Here is a 20,041-nt window from a genome sequence, read left to right as displayed (position 1 = left end):
ATAATTTTTAGAAAATGGAATGTGTGTGAGTTTTTGGATATAGTCGACCGAAGAATTCAATTTTCATGCTGCATCTAATACAGATACAAATATTGACATTGAGCAAAATTACAAGAAAATCGAACATTTTCTCAGGTTTCTGGTTGAGAGAAATATTTAGATATAGCAAATTGTAAAGAATCACTGACTTGTTTCGCAAATTATGACAGATAAAAGCATTGAAAATTGTGACCCTTTTGTGGGTGAGGAGCCAGGAGGGGTTCGCATATATATATCATCTGCACAACAGATCTTGTGTGAGCTAAAATGTTTGCATGTGTGAAATTTGAAGAGAGTTTGATGTTTACTTCGCTTTCGTTGAGCGTTTTGTTTTTCAAAATCCTATGTCTAACCCTATGTGGGGGAGGTACCAGAAGAAATGCTTCGATCTCTACCATCTTTATAACAGATCCTGTGTTGATGGTGTTGATATTGAGATCTGTTGATACTGACATGTAACAAGTCTAAATGGAATCGAATGTTAATTTTGCGTTTTATGAACTTCATGGATATTCAAAATTGTGACCCTTTGTGGGAAGGTACCTGAAGGAGTGGACCGATATGCCGCGTCTTCACAGCAGATCTTGTGTTGGTAGAAATAATGGGATGTGTGAAATATGAAGAGGACTGAAGGCATATTTCGGATTTTATAATGGTTTTGATTATTCAAAACATTGACCCTTTGTGGCATAGGTACCAGAGGGAGTGGACCGATATATTCCATCTTCACACCAGACCAGAGATTTGAAGACAATCAGAATCCTACATCACATTATATAAGATTTATAATTATTCAAAATAGCTGATACTTGGAGGTACCAGAAGGAATGGTTCGATCTCTTTCATCTTTATAGCAGAACTTGTGTTAATTGAAATATTGTGATGCGCCAAGTCTGAATGAAATCGGATATTAATTTCGCATTTATGAATATCCAAAACTTTGAATATCCAAAACTGTAACCCATTGTGAGGGAGGTTGTCATTTCTGTTTACCAATTACATCAGTTTTATTCAATCCAAAATATTTTTCCTAAGATGGAAATAAATTATGACGAAAGATTATTTTTTATTATTATTTTCTGATTATTTAACGCTTTTGTCGCACTATTATAATTTTTTATATCACGCTGTGCGCCACTATTCGTTTTATATAAACTCTTTCACTTACTTGTTCTGTAAGTAAACCATTTGGACAGTCTTTCAGGAAGCCTTTATGCCTATGTGGGAAGGTAATATATTAAGTTTTGCGATTTGGATGTATAGGAAGTCAGATAAAAAAATAAATAAATAGATATATAAAATTAGAAAAGTATTTCAAACAACAATGACTTACCATTGTCGGATCTCTTTTTCTGTGACTGTAAAAATAAATAAAAAAAAAGAAAGTGTGAGAAATATGCATTAAAATATGTTTTTAAATTTATATTAATATGAAGGAATAATAACATCATGATAAATGCACATAAATTCGAAAATTCGGAGTTTATTTATCTTTTGTTCAGCAAAATATATAAAATATTCAACAAATATTTTTTCGCCTGTCGGTATCTTTGAAGAGGTATCTAATGTAGTATAAACTTGGGACATTGCAATACAATTGCCAAACTTAAAACAAAATCGAAAATGGGCTGTAACGGTTCCTTCTGATGTATCCTCAATTGAAAATTAAAAATTTCGTAAAAAAAAGCATAGTTCAAACATGATTTATGGTTATATTTACATGTCTACTTATTGTATCCACCGCAAAATTAGAAAAATTGAATTATAATAATACTAGCAAGTGATTGCCAATTTCTCAGCGAACAGTCCACCTTAAAATTGTAAATTCCTTCCACCAGTACATGTTAGTACTCAAAGAATGCGCAATTTGTTTATTATTTTGGCCGCAGACCTAGGACATTCCAACAGGACTCAGCACGCGCCACCCAAAAATGGTTAAAAAATGAGGTTCCTCGCTTCATTTCCAGCGCACAATGGCCACAAAAATCTCCTAATACCAATCTATTGGACTATTGTGTATGGAGTATTTTGGAAAGCAAGGTTGGCACTAAAAAATATCAAAGTGTCGATCACCTCAAGCAAGCGCTTCACGGGAGTGGACCAAAATACCGCAGAGCAACATTAGGGCAATATGTGACGGTTTCATTGGCCGTTTGAAGGTCATAATTCGTGCCATAGGTGACCAATTCGAACAAATTTAAACATATTCTAAAATTTGATGCTATTTCCGACATTTTTGCTTTCATTTAATAACATTTATAAAAAATGTAAAAATATGGCGTTTTTCATCTCACCCTGTATATTTTTGATACTTCCGAACTTGTTTAAATCTATTCTTTAAACTCATCTTTTATTTAGAACTCCAATATTTGTTTTTCTGCATTTGTCAACAAAACCCAATTAGAAACACAACGAAAAAACATTCAATGATTTATTGGAAATTTATAACTGAAAAAAAAACCGAAAACAAAAACCTTCCAGATATGATTAATATTTTTTTGCTATTGCCACGCAAAAAAATGCCATAACTCAAAAACAAGAAAATAAACAAATAAAGGAGAGAGAAAAAAGCTTTTAACCATGAAGAGATAAACAAAATGCCATAAAAAAACAAATTTTGAAATAGAAAAACAAAAAAAAAAAAAACAAACTGAAACGAGCAAAGCCATCAACAGCAGACAAATAAACAGCAGCCAACAATTGAGGACTGTTGCTGAAATCTAGGATAACGACAGCAACAGACTTAATGGTGGTAGTGGTGGTGATAGTGGCATCAATTGCATTGCAATCCCACCGAACAATGCCAGTCACTAGTGGTAACACCACCATCCACCCACCTCCCCACCGCTCACTTGCATATGCAAAAATACACTTGCACTCCTGCCGTCATCCACATCAACGCCACCCATCACCATCATTGTCACATTGGCCCACTAATACAGATAAACACTCCCCGGTTGTTGGTGAGTAAATAGAAAACAATGGAGAAGAATTTTCAAATGAATAGCAAAATAAGTCTTATCAAGGCAACTGACGGCGTGATGAGGAGAGGATGCAAACCGCTACTACTGCTGCTGCTGCCACTTGACTAAAATAAATGTACACTCCAAGATATGTATGTGGTTGGCGGTGATTGCAGTGCGCTCACATTGTTCACTCACTCTGGTATCCCTTTTTGCTGAGCATCAACAGCAGCAGCAGCAGCTTATAAAGTGAATATATATTGCATGGCAAATAATGCACCCTGCCTGCCTGCCTGACTGCGTAAAATATTAGGTGGGATGTGAAGATGTGAAAAATTGCAGAAATATTCAAAATACAACCGCATTTGTATTGTTTTAAATTTGTAAATGAAATGACTGAAAGTTGTTTTTTTTCATTCTTTTTTTAATACGAATTTATGTCAGTTATTAAATTAAATTTTTATTTCATTTCTTTCCATTGTAATTCCAAGTCAACTGGGGAAAATTCACCCTAATCGTCTTATTTATATTCATGCAATGACAAATGTGAAATTGTGTGTCTGTGTGTGTGTGTGTACGTACATACATCAACACGTTTGAAATGAAAACTAGAAGGGAATTTAAATGCAGATTTTGTGAAATGCAGTGTAATACGTTCATAAGCTCACATTTGCTGGTTGCTAAATAACAAATTTATTCTTAAATGCAACAATAAATGTTAACATGGTGAAATGAAATACGAAATGAAAATTAAATGTGACATGCTGAGCGGTAATTGTGGAACTTTATATAGAAATTCCCAAAAAAGCTATTTTGAGCAAATTAATATTTTGTTTTTCTGGAAAAAATCGAAATGAGAAGAAAAAGTATGGAAATATATCTTCCAAGAAAATGTTTTAGTATTAAAAGTCAACTCCAATATCTGAAGTTATTTACACTATGTTTGAGCCGTCATATTCCGATTTTTATACCCTACACCATGTAGTAGTAAGGGTATTATGTCTTTGTGCATTTGTTTATAACATGTAGCAGGTAACGAGATAGACCCATAGTTGCTCTTGAGGATCCTCATAGAATCACTTTCTGAGCCAATTTATGCACGTATCCGTATATCCGTCCGTCCGTCTGTTCATGTGTTCTTGTGAACAAAATACAGGTCGCATTTATTATCCGATGGAGATGAAATTTTTCCAACAATATTTGTTTGGCCCAAGGATGAACCCTATTGGAATTGGTGATAATCGTTTCAAATTTTCATATAGCTCCCATATATATCTTCAATCGATTTCGGGTTAATTGTGCACCAAATGGCCCATATATATCTAAATGACCTGTATTTTGGTACATCCTAGGTTTCGGAAAAAGGCACTAATCCTCATCAGTTCACTTGCTTATTTTCTCCAAGAGTTATGTTAAAATAACTCCTATGACAAAAACTTGTTTTACCCAAATGACGAGCTGATTAAAAGAGGAACCAAATAATAAAACTAAACTTATTCTGACAAGTGTGCTAAAATGGGTCAAATTTGGGCACATATTACGCATTTAGTGAAAAAACGGAATCGGGTATTTAAATCCGATTCAATGGTCCGATTGACACCAATTTTTATAAGAATTATGATTGGGCCAAGCTAAGAATTTGTAAAACGGTTTAAAAAATTATTTTCCTGTATCCCTTAACCAAGGATTGTAGGTAGAGTTGCGTCAATCTAGTTTATAGTTCAGTACCCCAGTTCCCAAACTTATGAGTGATTTCATAAATGTTATATATATCATATCACTCATACGCAGTGTTTTCATACAAACGAACGGGGTCCACGGAACTAGACCTAGGATGTTCGATCGAACTATATTGGCACAACTCTAATCGTAGGTTTTGTATAAAAATCGAACTATTTCTATGGAACATTGATCGAGTTCGGAGAAAGGCAAAATCGAGCACTCTTAAAAAAGAGTAAAAAGGTTAAGGCTAAAAAAATTAAAAACAATTTTCCCATTTTATACCCTCCACCATTCTATAGAGGGTACATAAACTTTGTCAATTAGTTTATTACTCCTCCTTATGAGTATGGTAGCGATACCCGTCTGTTTGTTGTAATCATGCAGTTTCTTTCGAAAGAATTGAGATAGAAGGCTAAAATTTTGCACATGCGTGTATTTAGGCAGTAGGCAAGTTTAGTTCGTAAATTGGTCATATCAGCCCACGTTTGCGTAAGGCTTCCACATAAAGATACCTCCCGATATTCGACATTTTGATGATTTTAAATGATTTTTGATGATTTTTTACCGGAATTGTTTCAAATTTCGTAGTATGTGCTACAGCTAGTGCCAAAAATTCGCGTATGCAGGTTCAGGTCTTCGGATAGCCCCCCTATAACGGATGATTTTAGCGGAGTTGTTCAACAAAGTTGTTTCAAATTTCGTATTTGAAGTTCGGGATCGATACGATTGATACAATGACAAAAATTGCATATGCAGGTCCACGTCTTCATATACAGGGTGAGATGGAAAGACTGCAACCAAATTCAGACTGCTGTCATTTCTAAGCCACTCGTTCGACAGATGTTAAAATGATTCCAGTGACAGCTTATTGCATTATAACATTTTGGCCGCAGGACTCAGCACCATCGCACTCAGCACGCGCCACTCAAGAATGGTTATAAAATGAGGTTCTTCGCTTCATTTCCAGTGCACAATGTCCAAAGTGTCTATCACCTCAACACAAGCGCTTTGCCGGGAATTAGCCAAAATTCCGCAGAGCAACATTCGGGTAGCGTGTGACGGTTTCATTGGCCGTTTGAAGGCCATAATTCTTGCCAAAGGTGACCAACTCGGACAAATCTAAACTTAATCTAAAATTTGATGCTATTTCCGAAATTTTTTGCTTTCATTCAATACAATTTTAAATAAAATGTAAAAATGTTGTCGTTTGACTTTGTTGCAGTTTTTTATCTCACCCTGTATATGGGTGCTATATCAAAAACGTACCCTTTCTCGATAAAATTCGACAAATTTATTTCCGAGCTCAATAAGGCATCTGGTACCAAATTTCATTGTTGTTGAATGCATATTACGAATATGAGGGAATTAAATACCCCATCGGATATACATGTATACCCCATCGGATATACATATATGGGAGCTAAGCTATATCTGAGCCGTTTTTCACCAAATGTGATGTACTTGCTTCTAGACTGAAGTCGATTGGATGTACCAAAATTTAGGACTTTTGTACTGATATTGGTCACTTCGTGCACAAGTGACTCGAAATATATCTAAATTTCCGATTTTCCTATTCTCGCCAATTTTAATAGATATAAATAATAAAAATTTAAAATAAAATTTCATCTCATTCGGATAATAAATGTGATCTGATTTTTTTTCACAAAAATATATAGATAGACGGACTGACATGCATAAATCGACTCAGAAAGTGAAGGAGAAGATCCTCAAAAGTAACTAAGGGTCTATCTCGCTTCCTTCTCCATGTTACAAACAAATTCACAAAGACATAATAGCCTTCCCATGTGGTGTAGGGTCTAAAAATGTCAGAAAAAACATTTCGAAGGAGACTGGCCCCAGTGCCCCTCCTGGCGACGTCTGTGCATGTCTCACTATCTGATGGAGTGTGTATCTGATTCTTATGAAGTGAGTATCTGATTTCTTCCAAACTTTGTTCATCGATTAATGTTTGTTGGTCTTAATTGGGAAATAAATCTTTATGAGACTGCTATAGACCTGGCAATAAAATTAAAGAACCACGCCTTTACGTTAACATCACCGGTCTCGAAATACTCTTAAAAATCTGGAATATATAGCTGAGTAAAGAAGTATATCAATTTTTAGGCAGCCAGAATATCTAAATTACAATCGATTTTTAATTATACCCTACAACACTATGTGTTGGGGGTATTATAAGTTTGATTGGGCCAGAATTTATGTAACACCTCGAAATATTGGTTTCCCATATAGGAAAGTATATATGGATCTTCCTAGCTCGCCGAGCTGAGTCGATCTAGCTATGTATGTCCGTCCGTCCGTCTGTCCGTCTGTCCGTCTGTCCGTCTGTCCATGTTAATTTGTAATCACTCTACAGGTCGCAATTATGGCCCGATCTTTACGAAATTTAAAATGTAGGTGGGGTTAATGTCAGAATAGAACCCTATTTCTTTTGGAGATGATCGCCAAATATTTAGGGGTTAAAATGGACCAAATACTGAAAAAATTTCGGATTTTGCAGTTGCTATACAGGTCGCAATTATAGACCAATCGACGCGGAATTTCGCATGTAGCTAGAGTTTAGGGCGGGGAAGAAGCTTACCAATTTGGGTGGTCATCGGATTATATTTAGCGGGTAAAATAGACCATATCTTTTGTATTGAAAAAATTCGAAATTTTTCATTAAACCGCCAATATTTTAAATCCCGGAGAAATCACAAAGCCATGACAGGGTTATTTCTGATCTTTACATTGATGTTAAGATCCAACAAATCAGATATATAGCAAAATATGTGCGATATATATGCCTATCAAAGAAGATATGCTTGAAAGATCTCTTATATGTCGAGAACGGCTGAACTGATTTCGACAGTTCTCATTAATTCAGAATGGCCTCTTGGCAGGAAAGAAACAACGTCTAAAAAAATCGCATAAAAATATCTCTCTAAAGATGAAAATATTGATTTTGTAAAATTTTCTCATATTTTTTCAATTTTGTCATATTTTTGGCATATTTTCATTTTGAATTAAACATTTGGTAATATTTCTACAGCTAACAAAACTAAGTAGTTGAGATATCAGGATATCATATACAGATCGCATTTATGGCCCGATCCTTACGAAATTTTGCATGGGGATAAGATGAGGGTCAGAATAGAAGCCTACTCTTTTTGGAGATGATCGCCATATATTTAGGGGTTCAAATGGACCAAAAAACTGCAAAATTGTCAGCAGGTCGTAATTATCGAATGAATGGGGGTTACCGGGCATTGCAAAAGCCAAGCAGTTTTGGATGGCTATCCAAAAATATTCAATGTGTGAAATAGTTTGCCAACTTTTGTAGACAAAATACGAAAATGTCCATTACAGTGACTTCTTGGAGAATTCACAAATAGAGGAAAGACGCACTTCTGACTATTTCGTTAACGCTGATTTAGTTGAAGAATATAGTCAAATGGCTGTATCTCATATAGATGCGTTTCAGTCAAAAACCAATAATAAATGTTAATCTTTTACCACTTCTGAGAGATTATAGGTCTTTGGGAAATATTGGTTCCAGATCTAGGAAGACCATTTACGTGCAACATCTGCCAATAAATTGGAAATGAGCAAATTAGTTTAAGTTGCTATTATTCGAAAACTAGAGAACGAAACCTGATGGTTTTCTTTTATTATTTGTCACAATATCTTGTGGAATTCTGTCGAGTATTTCGCCTATATAAACTGTATGGTTTTTATAGTGTTGTAGGGTATTCAACGGTCGGCCCCGCTCGACTGTAGCCTTTGCTTACTTGTTTCAGTTTTAAGTTGAACTTACTGCAATTCTTGGCCTGCAAATATTTTTGCTTTTTTATACCCTACAACACTATGTGTTGGGGGTATTATAAGTTTGATTGGGTCAGAATTTATGTAACACCTCGAAATATTGGTTTCCCATATAGGAAAGTTTATATGGATCTTCCTAGCTCGCCGAGCTGAGTCGATCAAGCTATGTATGTCCGTCCGTCCGTCTGTCCGTCTGTCCATGTTAATTTGTAATCACTCTACAGGTCGCAATTATGGCCCGATCTTCACGAAATTTAGAATGGCGGTGGGGTTAAGGTCAGAATAGAACCCTATTTCTTTTGAAGATGATCGCATAATATTTAGGGGTTGAAATGGACCAAATACTGAAAAAGTGTCGGATTTTGCAGTAGCTATACAGGTCGCAATTCTAGACCAATCGACGCGGAATTTCGCATGTAGCTAGAGTTTAGGGCGGGGAAGAAGCCTACCAATTTGGGTGGTCATCGGATAATATTTAGTGCGTAAAATAGACCATATCTTTTTTGTTGAAAAAATTCAAAATTTTTCATTAAACCGCAAAAATTTTAAATCCCTGCGAAATCACAAAGCCATGACAAGGATACTTCTGACCTTTACATTGATGTTAAGATCCAACAAATCGGATATATAGCAATATATGTGCGATATATATGTCTATCAAAGAAAATATGCTTGAAAGATCTCATATATGTCGAGAACGGCTGAATTGATTTCGACAGTTCTCATCAATTCAGAATGGCCTCTTGGCAGGAAACAAAAAACGTCTAAAAAATCGCATAAAAATATCTCTCTAAAGATGAAAATATTGATTTTTTAAAATTTTCTCATATTTTTTCCATTTTGTCATATTTTTGGCATATTTTCATTTGGTAATATTTCTACAGCCAACAAAACTAAGTAGTTAGGATATCAGGATATCATATACAGATCGCATTTATGGACCGATCCTTACGAAATTTTGCATGGGGATAAGATGAGAGTCAGAATAGAAGTCTACTCTTTTTGGAGATGATCGCCATATATTTAGGGGTTGAAATGGACCAAAAACTGCAAAATTGTCAGCAGGTCGTAATTATCGCCCGGTCCTCACGCACATTTGAATGGGGGTTACCGGACAGTGCAAAAGCCAAGCAGTTTTGAATGGCCATCCAAAAATACTCAATGTGTGAAGGAGTTTGCCAACTTTTGTAGACAAAATACGAAAATGTCCATTCCAGTGGCTTTTTGGAGAATTCACAAATACAGGAAAGACGCACTTCTGAATATTCATTAACGCTGATTTCGTTGAAGAATATGGTCAAATGTCTGTATATCATATAGATGCGTTTCAGTCAAAAACCAATAATAAATGTTAATTTTTTCCCACTTCTGAGAGATAATAGGTCTTTGGGAAATATTGGCTCCAGATCTAGGAAGACCATTTACCAATAAATTGGAAATGAACAAATTAGTTTAAGTTGCTATTATTCGAACATTAGAGAACGAAACCTGATATTTTTCTTATATTATTTGTCACAATATCTTGTGGAATTCTTTCGAGTATCTCGCCTATATAAAATGTATCATTTATTATAGTGTTGTAGGGTATTCAACGGTCGTCCCCGCTCGACTGTAGCCTTTGCTTACTTGTTTTTTTTTAGACTGGAACCTTCAAATTATTGAAGATGAGTACATACCATCATATGAAGTAATTACTACTCCGCTTCCTGATATCATGTATAAGTCTGGCGAAAACCATTTTTAAGTGAAATTCCAAAATTTAAATATTTAAAATCAACACACACACACCTACACAAAAACATGAATACATATTTCTTTAGCATATTGAGCTTAAAAATTACCCATTATTTTTATCACTTCCCGTGCATCAGACACGATACATACATCCATGTATTTTCCAATTAAATATTTAAAATTATTAATTCATTCATGATTTCTTTTCAGCAACCTATACGGCAGAGTTTCCCGCCGGGTATTAAACCGATATTGTATGCCGACCGTGCCAGCTTATCATATCAGCGATGCAGTTCATGTCTACAGATTTCCACAGGATAATAATGTCACTTAAGTATAACGTAATTTTCCTTGTGGAAGGATGTGTGTGAGACTAATGTGTAAGGGAGACACACACACACATGTATAAACACAATGCCACAGAGGAGGACACATGGAAAATATGTAAGGGTAGATAGCTGGAGGCCATAACCAAGTGGGTTATATGTATGCCCCGAAGAGAGGTATTATTTGTGTCAGTCGCCAGGTTAGTTGAAAAAAAGCCAAAAAAAATATTAAAATTGTAAAACATGTAAAAACTTTTAACAGTTTGATGTCACACACACACGCACACACCCAAAACGTTTGTAATTAAATATGTCGGAGATGTCACACACACACATAAATGCCCATCCATGTTACCTGTCTATGCCAAAGAGGCTTTACCCAAATTAGTGTTCTTTATGCCCATCTGTTGACACGTACCACTGGTGCTGGTGGATTCAACATCATACATGTCTGTACAAACATATGTCCTTACAACCATGCTCTGTGAATATTTATTTTCAATTTTCTTTACTTTCCATGTCATTCACCAACAAACACACCACTGGCTCTAGTGACTAACATGCCCACCTGTGACTGGCTGGCTGACTGACTAACAAACTATGGATAACTGCTAGTTTTAAATAAAAATCAATGACACACCAGGGAACGAACAAATCATTGGCAGGAGCTCGTCTCTGTTCGTCCCCATGACAATAGAATGTAAAACGCAACAAATTGGTGGACAACTGATAGATGAGAATGAGCCTCCGATGATATTGGTTTTGTTTCATTTGCCTACTACTGCTACTACCTGTCGGAGTCTATCACTCTGTTACGGAATGGCCACAAATTGTGTTGTTGTACATTTTGTGCTCCGACATTGGACATATTGGAGGGGGAGTAATACGAAGCAAACTATCGTTGCAATGGCACCCTTGTTGTCATCATTACCATCATGGCCGACATGACAACAACAGCAGCAACAACAACAAGTATTACAGTGATTACATTGATATTCATAGATTTATGTTCCGGCTTGTGGTGTATATGCACATGGTCTAATGCAAATTTATTCAGGATGTGCGAAACAAAGAGGTGATAAAGAGGGTAGGAGAGGCCTAAGTAAATGAAAACGTGGTACCACAAACAATATGTGGTAACAAAAATTATCAGAGCAATTAAAAGAATTGAATGTGAACCCCAGATGGAAAATTATAGTCAACTCTGTTGGAAAAATAGATGAAAATCTTCAAAAAAGCTTAAGCGGGTCTGACTGCTATTTGGGATCTATACAGAAAAGTATCGGTAGATTTTTTGTACAGAGTTATTGAGCTCTATAGGAACCTCAAATATCGTTTGAAAATATGCGCAAAACCTTTAAAATATATTAAATTGGTTGTCACCGAATATGGGACCTATAATAAAACGCGGAGCGATATCGGTTCAGATTTGTATGTAGCTCCCACATATCTTCAATCGATTTCGAGTTTATTGTGCGCCAAATGACCAATATCAGTCCAAATGACCTGCATTTTGGCACATCCGTCCTAGTTCAGTCTAGAAGCAAGTACATCAAGTTTGGTGAAAATCGGTTCAGATATAGTTATAGCTCCCATATATATGTATCATCCGATTTGGAGTTTAAGTCCCTCACATTCGTATTATGCATTTCACAACAATGATATTTGGTATCAGATATCTTATAGAGCTCGGAAATACCTTTGTCAAATTGTATTAAGATCGGTTCAGAATTGGATATAGCTCCCATAAAAATCTTCAACCGATTTCGGGTAATTTGTACACCAAATGGCCAATATCAGTCCAAATGACCTGAATTTCGTAATATGCATTCGACAGCAATAATATTTCGTACCAGATATCTAATAGAGCTCGGAAATACCTCTGCCAAATTTTAACTTGAAAGGCTAAGATGTGGACATTTATATCCTTAATCCGATTTCAGGTTTATAGTGCAAATAATGGCTAATATCAGACCAAATGGAGTGAATTTCGGAACGTAGGTTTTCATTTTGTGGAACTCGGCTCCGATATATAGTTTTTTTTTAATATGATATATTGGTATGAAAGACTAAAATATCTCCGTCAAATATAGTGAAAGTCGATTCAGAATTGCATCTGCCTCCCATATATTAGTTCCCCCCGAGCCCAAACTATAACTTTTCTAACGCCAATTGTTGATAGAAGGTATGATCTACTTCTAATAAATTTTTCTTTTACGGGAGCTCTACTAAAGAAGCATAGTGGTGTAGGGTATCGTACAGGGTGAGATGAAAAAACTGCAACCAACTTCAGACTGCTGTAATTTCTAAGCCACTCGTCCGACAGCTGTTAAAATTATTCCAATGACAGCCCTTTATATTGTTTACATTTTGGTGAGAATTTTCCAAGAAAAAATAATATTCGTGATGGAATTCAAGCGTGATAGTATGTTTTCTTTATATTTGGCTGGAAAATCACGAGTGGCTATCGTTAGAGCACTCCAGCATTTAAATGTGAATTAGTATTTTGTGTCTCGTACCATCGCTCGTTACCGTGATACTGGTAGCGTAGCCCGACGTTAAGGAAGTGGACGGAAGGAAACAGCAACATCAGCAGAAATGGTTCGAAAAGTAAAGAAGCGACTTGATCGAAACCCGCGTCGCAATGGCCGAAAAGTGGCTCGTGAGCTGAACATATCACAATATTCCATTCGGCAAATATTGAAAAATGAGCTCGGGGTAAAGCCATTGAAATTCAAAAAGTGCAAGAACTTACACCGCAACAGAAAGAAAATAGACTCAAAAGAGTTAAAGAGTTGCTTCGCTTGGCCGAAAGTGGTGAACTGCCGAATTTGGTTTTCTCCGATGAGAAAACATTCATTGTCCGCCATAACAGCCGATGGTCGCTCTCCCCTCGTAGTAATCGCGAAAATATTCTGGAGGGTGTATTAAAGCCTTGGGCACGCAAACACTTTGGCCGCAGACCTTGGACATTCCAATAGGAATCAGCACCAACGCACTCAGCACGCGCCACACAAGAATGGTTACAAAATGAGGTTCCTCGCTTCATTTCCAGCGCACAATGGCCTCCAAAATCTCCGGATACCAATTCGTTGGACTGTTGTGTCTGCAGTATTTTGGAAAGCAAGGTTGGCACTAAAAATACCAAAGTGTCGATCGCCTCAAGCAAGCGCTTCGCCGGGAATGGGCCAAACTACCGCAGAGCAACATTCGGGCAGCGTGTGACGTTTTCATTGGCCGTTTGAAGGCCATAATTCGTGCCAAAGGTGACCAAATCGAATAAATCCAAACTTATTCTAAAATTTGATGCTACTTCCGACAGTTACAAGGAGTTACGAACGGACTGGCAAAGTTAATATACCCTCCATAGAATGGTGGAGGGCATAAAAATTTGTTAAACCAAAAAGTCTTCAGCACCATAGCACTCAGCACGCACAACCCAAGAATGGTTACACCACCAAAATCTCCGGCCACCAAAATCTCCGGAGGAAAGCAAGGTTGTCACTAAAAGCTACCAAAGTGGCGATCACCTCAAGCAAGCGCTTCGCCGGGAATGGGCCAAAATACCGCCGAGAAAAATTCGGACAGCTTGTGACAGTTTAATTGGGCGTTTGAAGGCCATAATTCGTGCCAAAGGTGACGAATTCGAACAAATCTAAACTTTTTCTAAAATTTGATGCTACTTCCGATATTTTTTGCATTCATTCAATAAAATTAAAATAAATGTAAAAATTATGGCGTTTGGCGTTGTTGCAGTTTTTTTATCTCATCCTGTAGGGTCTATTGTGAATATTTCGAGGAGTTACAAAAGAACTACTTTTCTAACCATTAAAGTACACATTTGCAAAACCACCTCGATATCTTAACCAAAGAGGCCAATGCATTTTGGGATTCCATCTCTTTTCCTTCAGCCAATACCAAATATAGTACCATTTAATACTTTATGTACATATGTAGGACGGATTTCCAATACCACCTCCATATTTACACCAAAGACACCCACATTGACATCTATATCATATTTCAGGATTTCAGCTCTATTTCTTCACCCAATACCAAATTTTAGAACCTTTCGTACGATTATAGCACATATTTCCAAAACAACCTCCATATCTCAATTCCAGATAAAAATAGAGACCTCAATATCTACCTCTACCTATCCCTGCACCCAATACCAAATCTGGTACCATTTAGTACTTTTTGTGCAAATTTAGGACGAATTTCCAAAATCACCTCCATATCTCAATTCTAGATTCCAACAGAGACCTTAATAACTAATTTAAGAGTTCCAACCCTAGCCCTTCACACAACACCAAATTTAGTACTATTTAGTACCTTTCGTACACAGTTCCAAAGCTACTTCCATATGTCAATTCCAGTTATCAACACAGATCTCAATATCAAATTTCACGATTCTACCTCTATTCATTCACCCAATGCCAAATTTGGTACCATTCAGTACTTTTCGTACAAATATTAGACGCGTATCCATAACACATTTCCATTTCCCAGGATTGATTTCTAGATGTTTAATTCCAAATGATACCAAATTTAGTGCTTTTTAGCAAAAATTTTTAGAAATGCCCACTAAAAGCGTACCAAAATAAGAGCTTTCGTTTAAATACTCCTCCGACATAGAACACAATCATACAGGCCCTTTGATAGGCTCCCAGAGTATATTAAACGACAAAATATTCAACGAATGTATTCATTAATGCTTCTCTAATTGTCAACAACCACTTCGTAGTCTCCTTGAGTTCTACTCGGCCGATAGTTAAGACCATCAACGTCACCGACAGTTGCACGGAACAAATCCGCCAGTGAGTGAGTGCAAATGATTCAAAGTAAAGAGTAATTGCCTGAGCCTTATCGTCATACATAGCTTTTAATGGTATTGATTTTACATCTTTACATTCAACGACGGTCAGATGGTCGCTCGGTCGGTCCGCCAGACCAAAGATGGCTAAAATAAAAACAAATGCTAATGGATGTAAGTAATGTCATGTGTGCATGTGTACACATTGGAAATGTAATTATTTACCAACATGGGCCAGTTGGTCCTACCTACACATGCATACATGCTTGCGTATACACACATATGAAGGAATTCCATATTCATGGTTGATGGAATCACAGTGTGCATATTTTATTAGCCATATGTATGCTCCAATTTAAATATGCATAAGGATTCCTGTAGACCATCATGTTCGTGCTGGTACATAAACGAATCCATTAAAAGATACCACCAATACGATGGGGATGGGAAAAATATCCTGAGACTTTTTATCAATAATCAAACTAATTGCAGTTGAGGTTTCTGGTAAGCTTTTCAATTGAAAGGACATGCGTGTGGGAGACATTAGGAATGTAATGATTCGTCTTTTGACACATTAAAACTTTAATTAAATTTAAGAGATACATATTTTAAGCAGTAAGGGACATTTTTTTTTGTTTTTTTTTTTTTTTTTTTGGGTTACTTTGCATAAAAAATTGGGTCCTTCATACTTTAGTGTATGTATGTTTTCTTCATGATTTTTCCTCGAAATTAAATTATTGAAATTAACTTCAACAAGTTTGGAAGGTATTACAGCTCCTGCGTAAAGGGGATATGTCCGTGGCAAAACGATTCAACCAGAATTTTTGGCTTCTTCTCTGTCCGAAACTCTAAACTATGAAAATAATCAGGACCGTTATAACCCCTAAATATTTTGCCCTCGTTTTGAAATTGGACATTATTGCGGAATATAAAGGGTGATTTTTTTGAGGTTAGGATTTTCATGCATTAGTATTTGACAGATCACGTGGGATTTCAGACATGGTGTCAAAGAGAAAGATGCTCAGCATGCTTTGACATTTCATCATGAATAGACTTACTAACGAGCAACGCTTGCAAATCATTGAATTTTATTACCAAAATCAGTGTTCGGTTCGAAATGTGTTTCGCGCTTTATGTCCGATTTATGGTCTACATAATCGACCAAGTGAGCAAACAATTAATGCGATTGTGACCAAGTTTCGCACTCACTTTACTTTATTGGACATTAAACCAACCACACGAATGCGTACAGTGCGTACAGAGAGAATATTGCGTCTGTTTCTGAGAGTGTTGCTGAGACCGTGAAATGTCGATTCGTCGCCGTTCGCAGCAATTGGGTTTGTGTTATTCGACCACATAGAAGATTTTACGCAAAGATCTTGGTGTAAAACCGCATAAAATACAGCTCGTGCAAGAACTGAAGCCGAACGATCTGCCACAACGTCGAATTTTCAGTGAATGAGCCCTAGAAAAGTTGGCAGAAAATCCGCTTTTTTATCGACAAATTTTGTTCAGCGATGAGGCTCATTCTGGTTGAATGGCTACGTAAATAAGCAAAATTGCCGCATTAGCAGTGAAGAGCAACCAGAAGCCGTTCAAGAACATCCCGAAAAATGCACTGTTTGGTGTGGTTTGTACGCTTGTGGAATCATTGGACCGTACTTTTTCAAAGATGCTGTTGGACGCAACGTTACGGTGAATGGCGATCGCTATCGTTCGATGCTAACAAACTTTTTGTTGCCAAAAATGGAAAAACTGAACTTGGTTGACATGTGGTTTCAACAAGATGACGCTAAATGCCACACAGCTCGCGATTCTATGGCCATTTTGAGGGAAAACTTCGGAGAACAATTCATCTCAAGAAATGGACAGGTAAGTTGGCCACCAAGATCATGCGATTTGACGCCTTTAGACTATTTTTTGTGGGGCTACGTCAAGTCTAAAGTCTACAGAAATAAGCCAGCAACTATTCCAGCTTTGGAAGACAACATTTCCGAAGAAATTCGGGCTATTTCGGCCGAAATGCTCGAAAAAGTTGCCCAAAATTGGACTTTCCGAATGGACCACCTAAGACGCAACCGCGGTCAACATTTAAATGAAATTATCTTCAAAAATCTAACGTTTCAAATAAAGAACCGATGAGATTTTGCAAATTTTATGCGTTTTTTAAAAAAAAAAGGTTGTCAAGCTCTTAACAAATCACTCTTTAGAATAATTACAATGTAATATGGACAGACGCAGAGGACTTGCATACATAGTTGGAGCAACTCAGCTCGTCGAGATATAATTATCGACAGAAAAAAGGGGGATAGGGCCAATATTTTGGGATATTAAAAACCCTTGGTCAAACACACTCTGCTCAATTTTAAGTAGGTATATCACAAGAAAACTGTTTCATACGTGCCCGCTACTTTGACAGAAAAAAGGCCACCTTAAATGTTAGATTCGTTTCAACAGTTCGTGTTAGGCTCCTTGGAAAGGAGGGTATATTAACTTTGTCATTCCGTTTGTAATATCATTAAATATTCGTCGTAGACCCCATAAAGTATATATATTCATAATCAGCATAAAATTCTAAGTCGATTTAACGATGTCCGTCTGTCAGTTGAAATCACGATACAGCCCATATTATTTGACGTAGAGTGCCAAAATTTAGCAGAGCAATTTGTATTGTATCTAGGATGGTTGGTATTGAAAATGAAATATATCAGTCCACGTTTTGGAATAGTCCCCATATTACGGTACCTCCCGATATTCGGTATTTTGATGATTTATGTCACATTTTTTCACGGATTTGTTTGAAAATTGGTATTTGTAGGTCATAACGGGTTCCATTTCCTGTGGTGAGACATTGCATGTATAGGTCCACGCTTTGGTATAGCCCCCATATAAACGTACCTCCCGATATTCGGTATTTTGATTATTTTCCTCAATTGTTTTTCACGGATTTATCTATTTGTTTGTCATAATGGGTTCCAGCTCCGGTAGCGAAACATTGCATGTATGGGTCCACGATTTAGTACAGCCCCCATATAACGGTACCTCGCGATATTCGGTGTTTTGATGGTTTTTGCAACATTTTTTCACTGATTTGTCTAAAAATTGGTATTTGTTTCGTGTGGCAAAACATTGTATGTAGAGGTCCACGTTTTGGTATAGTCCTCATATAACGGTACCTCCCGATATTCGGTATTTTGATGATTTTTGCCACATTTTTTCACTGATTCGTCTGAAAATTGGTATTTGTATGTCATAATGGGCTCTAGCTTCTATGGCGAAACATTGCATGTATAGGTCCACGATTTGGTATAGCCCCCAAATAGCGGTATTTCCAGTTCGTGTTAGGCGTTTTTATACCCTCCACCTTGGAAAGGAGGGTATATTAACTTTGTCATTCCGTTTGTAATATCATTAAATATTCGTCGTAGACCCCATAAAGTATATATATTCATAATCAGCATAAAATTCTAAGTCGATTTAACGATGTCCGTCTGTCAGTTGAAATCACGATACAGCCCATATTATTTGACGTAGAGTGCCAAAATTTAGCAGAGCAATTTGTATTGTATCTAGGATGGTTGGTATTGAAAATGAAATATATCAGTCCACGTTTTGGAATAGTCCCCATATTACGGTACCTCCCGATATTCGGTATTTTGATGATTTATGTCACATTTTTTCACGGATTTGTTTGAAAATTGGTATTTGTAGGTCATAACGGGTTCCATTTCCTGTGGTGAGACATTGCATGTATAGGTCCACGCTTTGGTATAGCCCCCATATAAACGTACCTCCCGATATTCGGTATTTTGATTATTTTCCTCAATTGTTTTTCACGGATTTATCTATTTGTTTGTCATAATGGGTTCCAGCTCCGGTAGCGAAACATTGCATGTATGGGTCCACGATTTAGTACAGCCCCCATATAACGGTACCTCGCGATATTCGGTGTTTTGATGGTTTTTGCAACATTTTTTCACTGATTTGTCTAAAAATTGGTATTTGTTTCGTGTGGCAAAACATTGTATGTAGAGGTCCACGTTTTGGTATAGTCCTCATATAACGGTACCTCCCGATATTCGGTATTTTGATGATTTTTGCCACATTTTTTCACTGATTCGTCTGAAAATTGGTATTTGTATGTCATAATGGGCTCTAGCTTCTATGGCGAAACATTGCATGTATAGGTCCACGATTTGGTATAGCCCCCAAATAGCGGTATTTCCAGATATTCGGTATTTTGATGATTTATGGCACATTTTCCCATGAATATGTCTAAAAATTGGTATATGTGGGTCAAAATGGGCTCTAATGTTTCTTTTACCCTAAGGTGGAGGGTATTAAAAGTTTATCCCAACCGAACTTAATGTTTTTTTTTTTTTTTACTTGTTAGAACTCAAAGCCCAATTTGTTCAGTTTGACAACATTTTTGAACAATATTTGCAAAACCACAACCTGATCTCAACACTAGATAATAACATAGACCTCAATATCAAATTTCAGTATTTCGGCCCTTTCCATTCACCCAATACCAAATTTAGTACTATTTAGCACTTTTCGTACAATTCGTGCACGTTTCTAAAACTATCTCCATTCCAGATACCAAATTTCGAAATTCC

The 20,041-nt window shown here is 36.6% G+C and overlaps 1 protein-coding gene across 4 annotated transcripts in view; it reads right to left on the bottom strand.

Annotated features, from left to right (window-relative positions):
- The window catches only part of LOC101895210 (frequenin-1), a 107,189-nt gene that overhangs the window by 26,027 nt on the left and 61,121 nt on the right, over window positions 1-20,041 (bottom strand). For all 4 annotated transcript variants that reach the window (XM_005186011.4, XM_059121461.1, XM_005186010.4 and 1 more), the window contains 2 exons: window positions 1,373-1,397; window positions 1,208-1,256 (listed from right to left, as the gene is read on the bottom strand). In XM_005186011.4, coding sequence (XP_005186068.1) covers window positions 1,208-1,256; window positions 1,373-1,397 — 74 coding nt within the window. The remainder of the gene's footprint in view (window positions 1-1,207; window positions 1,257-1,372; window positions 1,398-20,041) is intronic.

The sequence above is a fragment of the Musca domestica genome, unplaced genomic scaffold (assembly GCF_030504385.1).
Source record: "Musca domestica strain aabys unplaced genomic scaffold, Musca_domestica.polishedcontigs.V.1.1 2, whole genome shotgun sequence".
Lineage (NCBI taxonomy): Eukaryota > Metazoa > Arthropoda > Insecta > Diptera > Muscidae > Musca > Musca domestica.
This window is presented reverse-complemented; position numbering and strand designations above follow the sequence as displayed.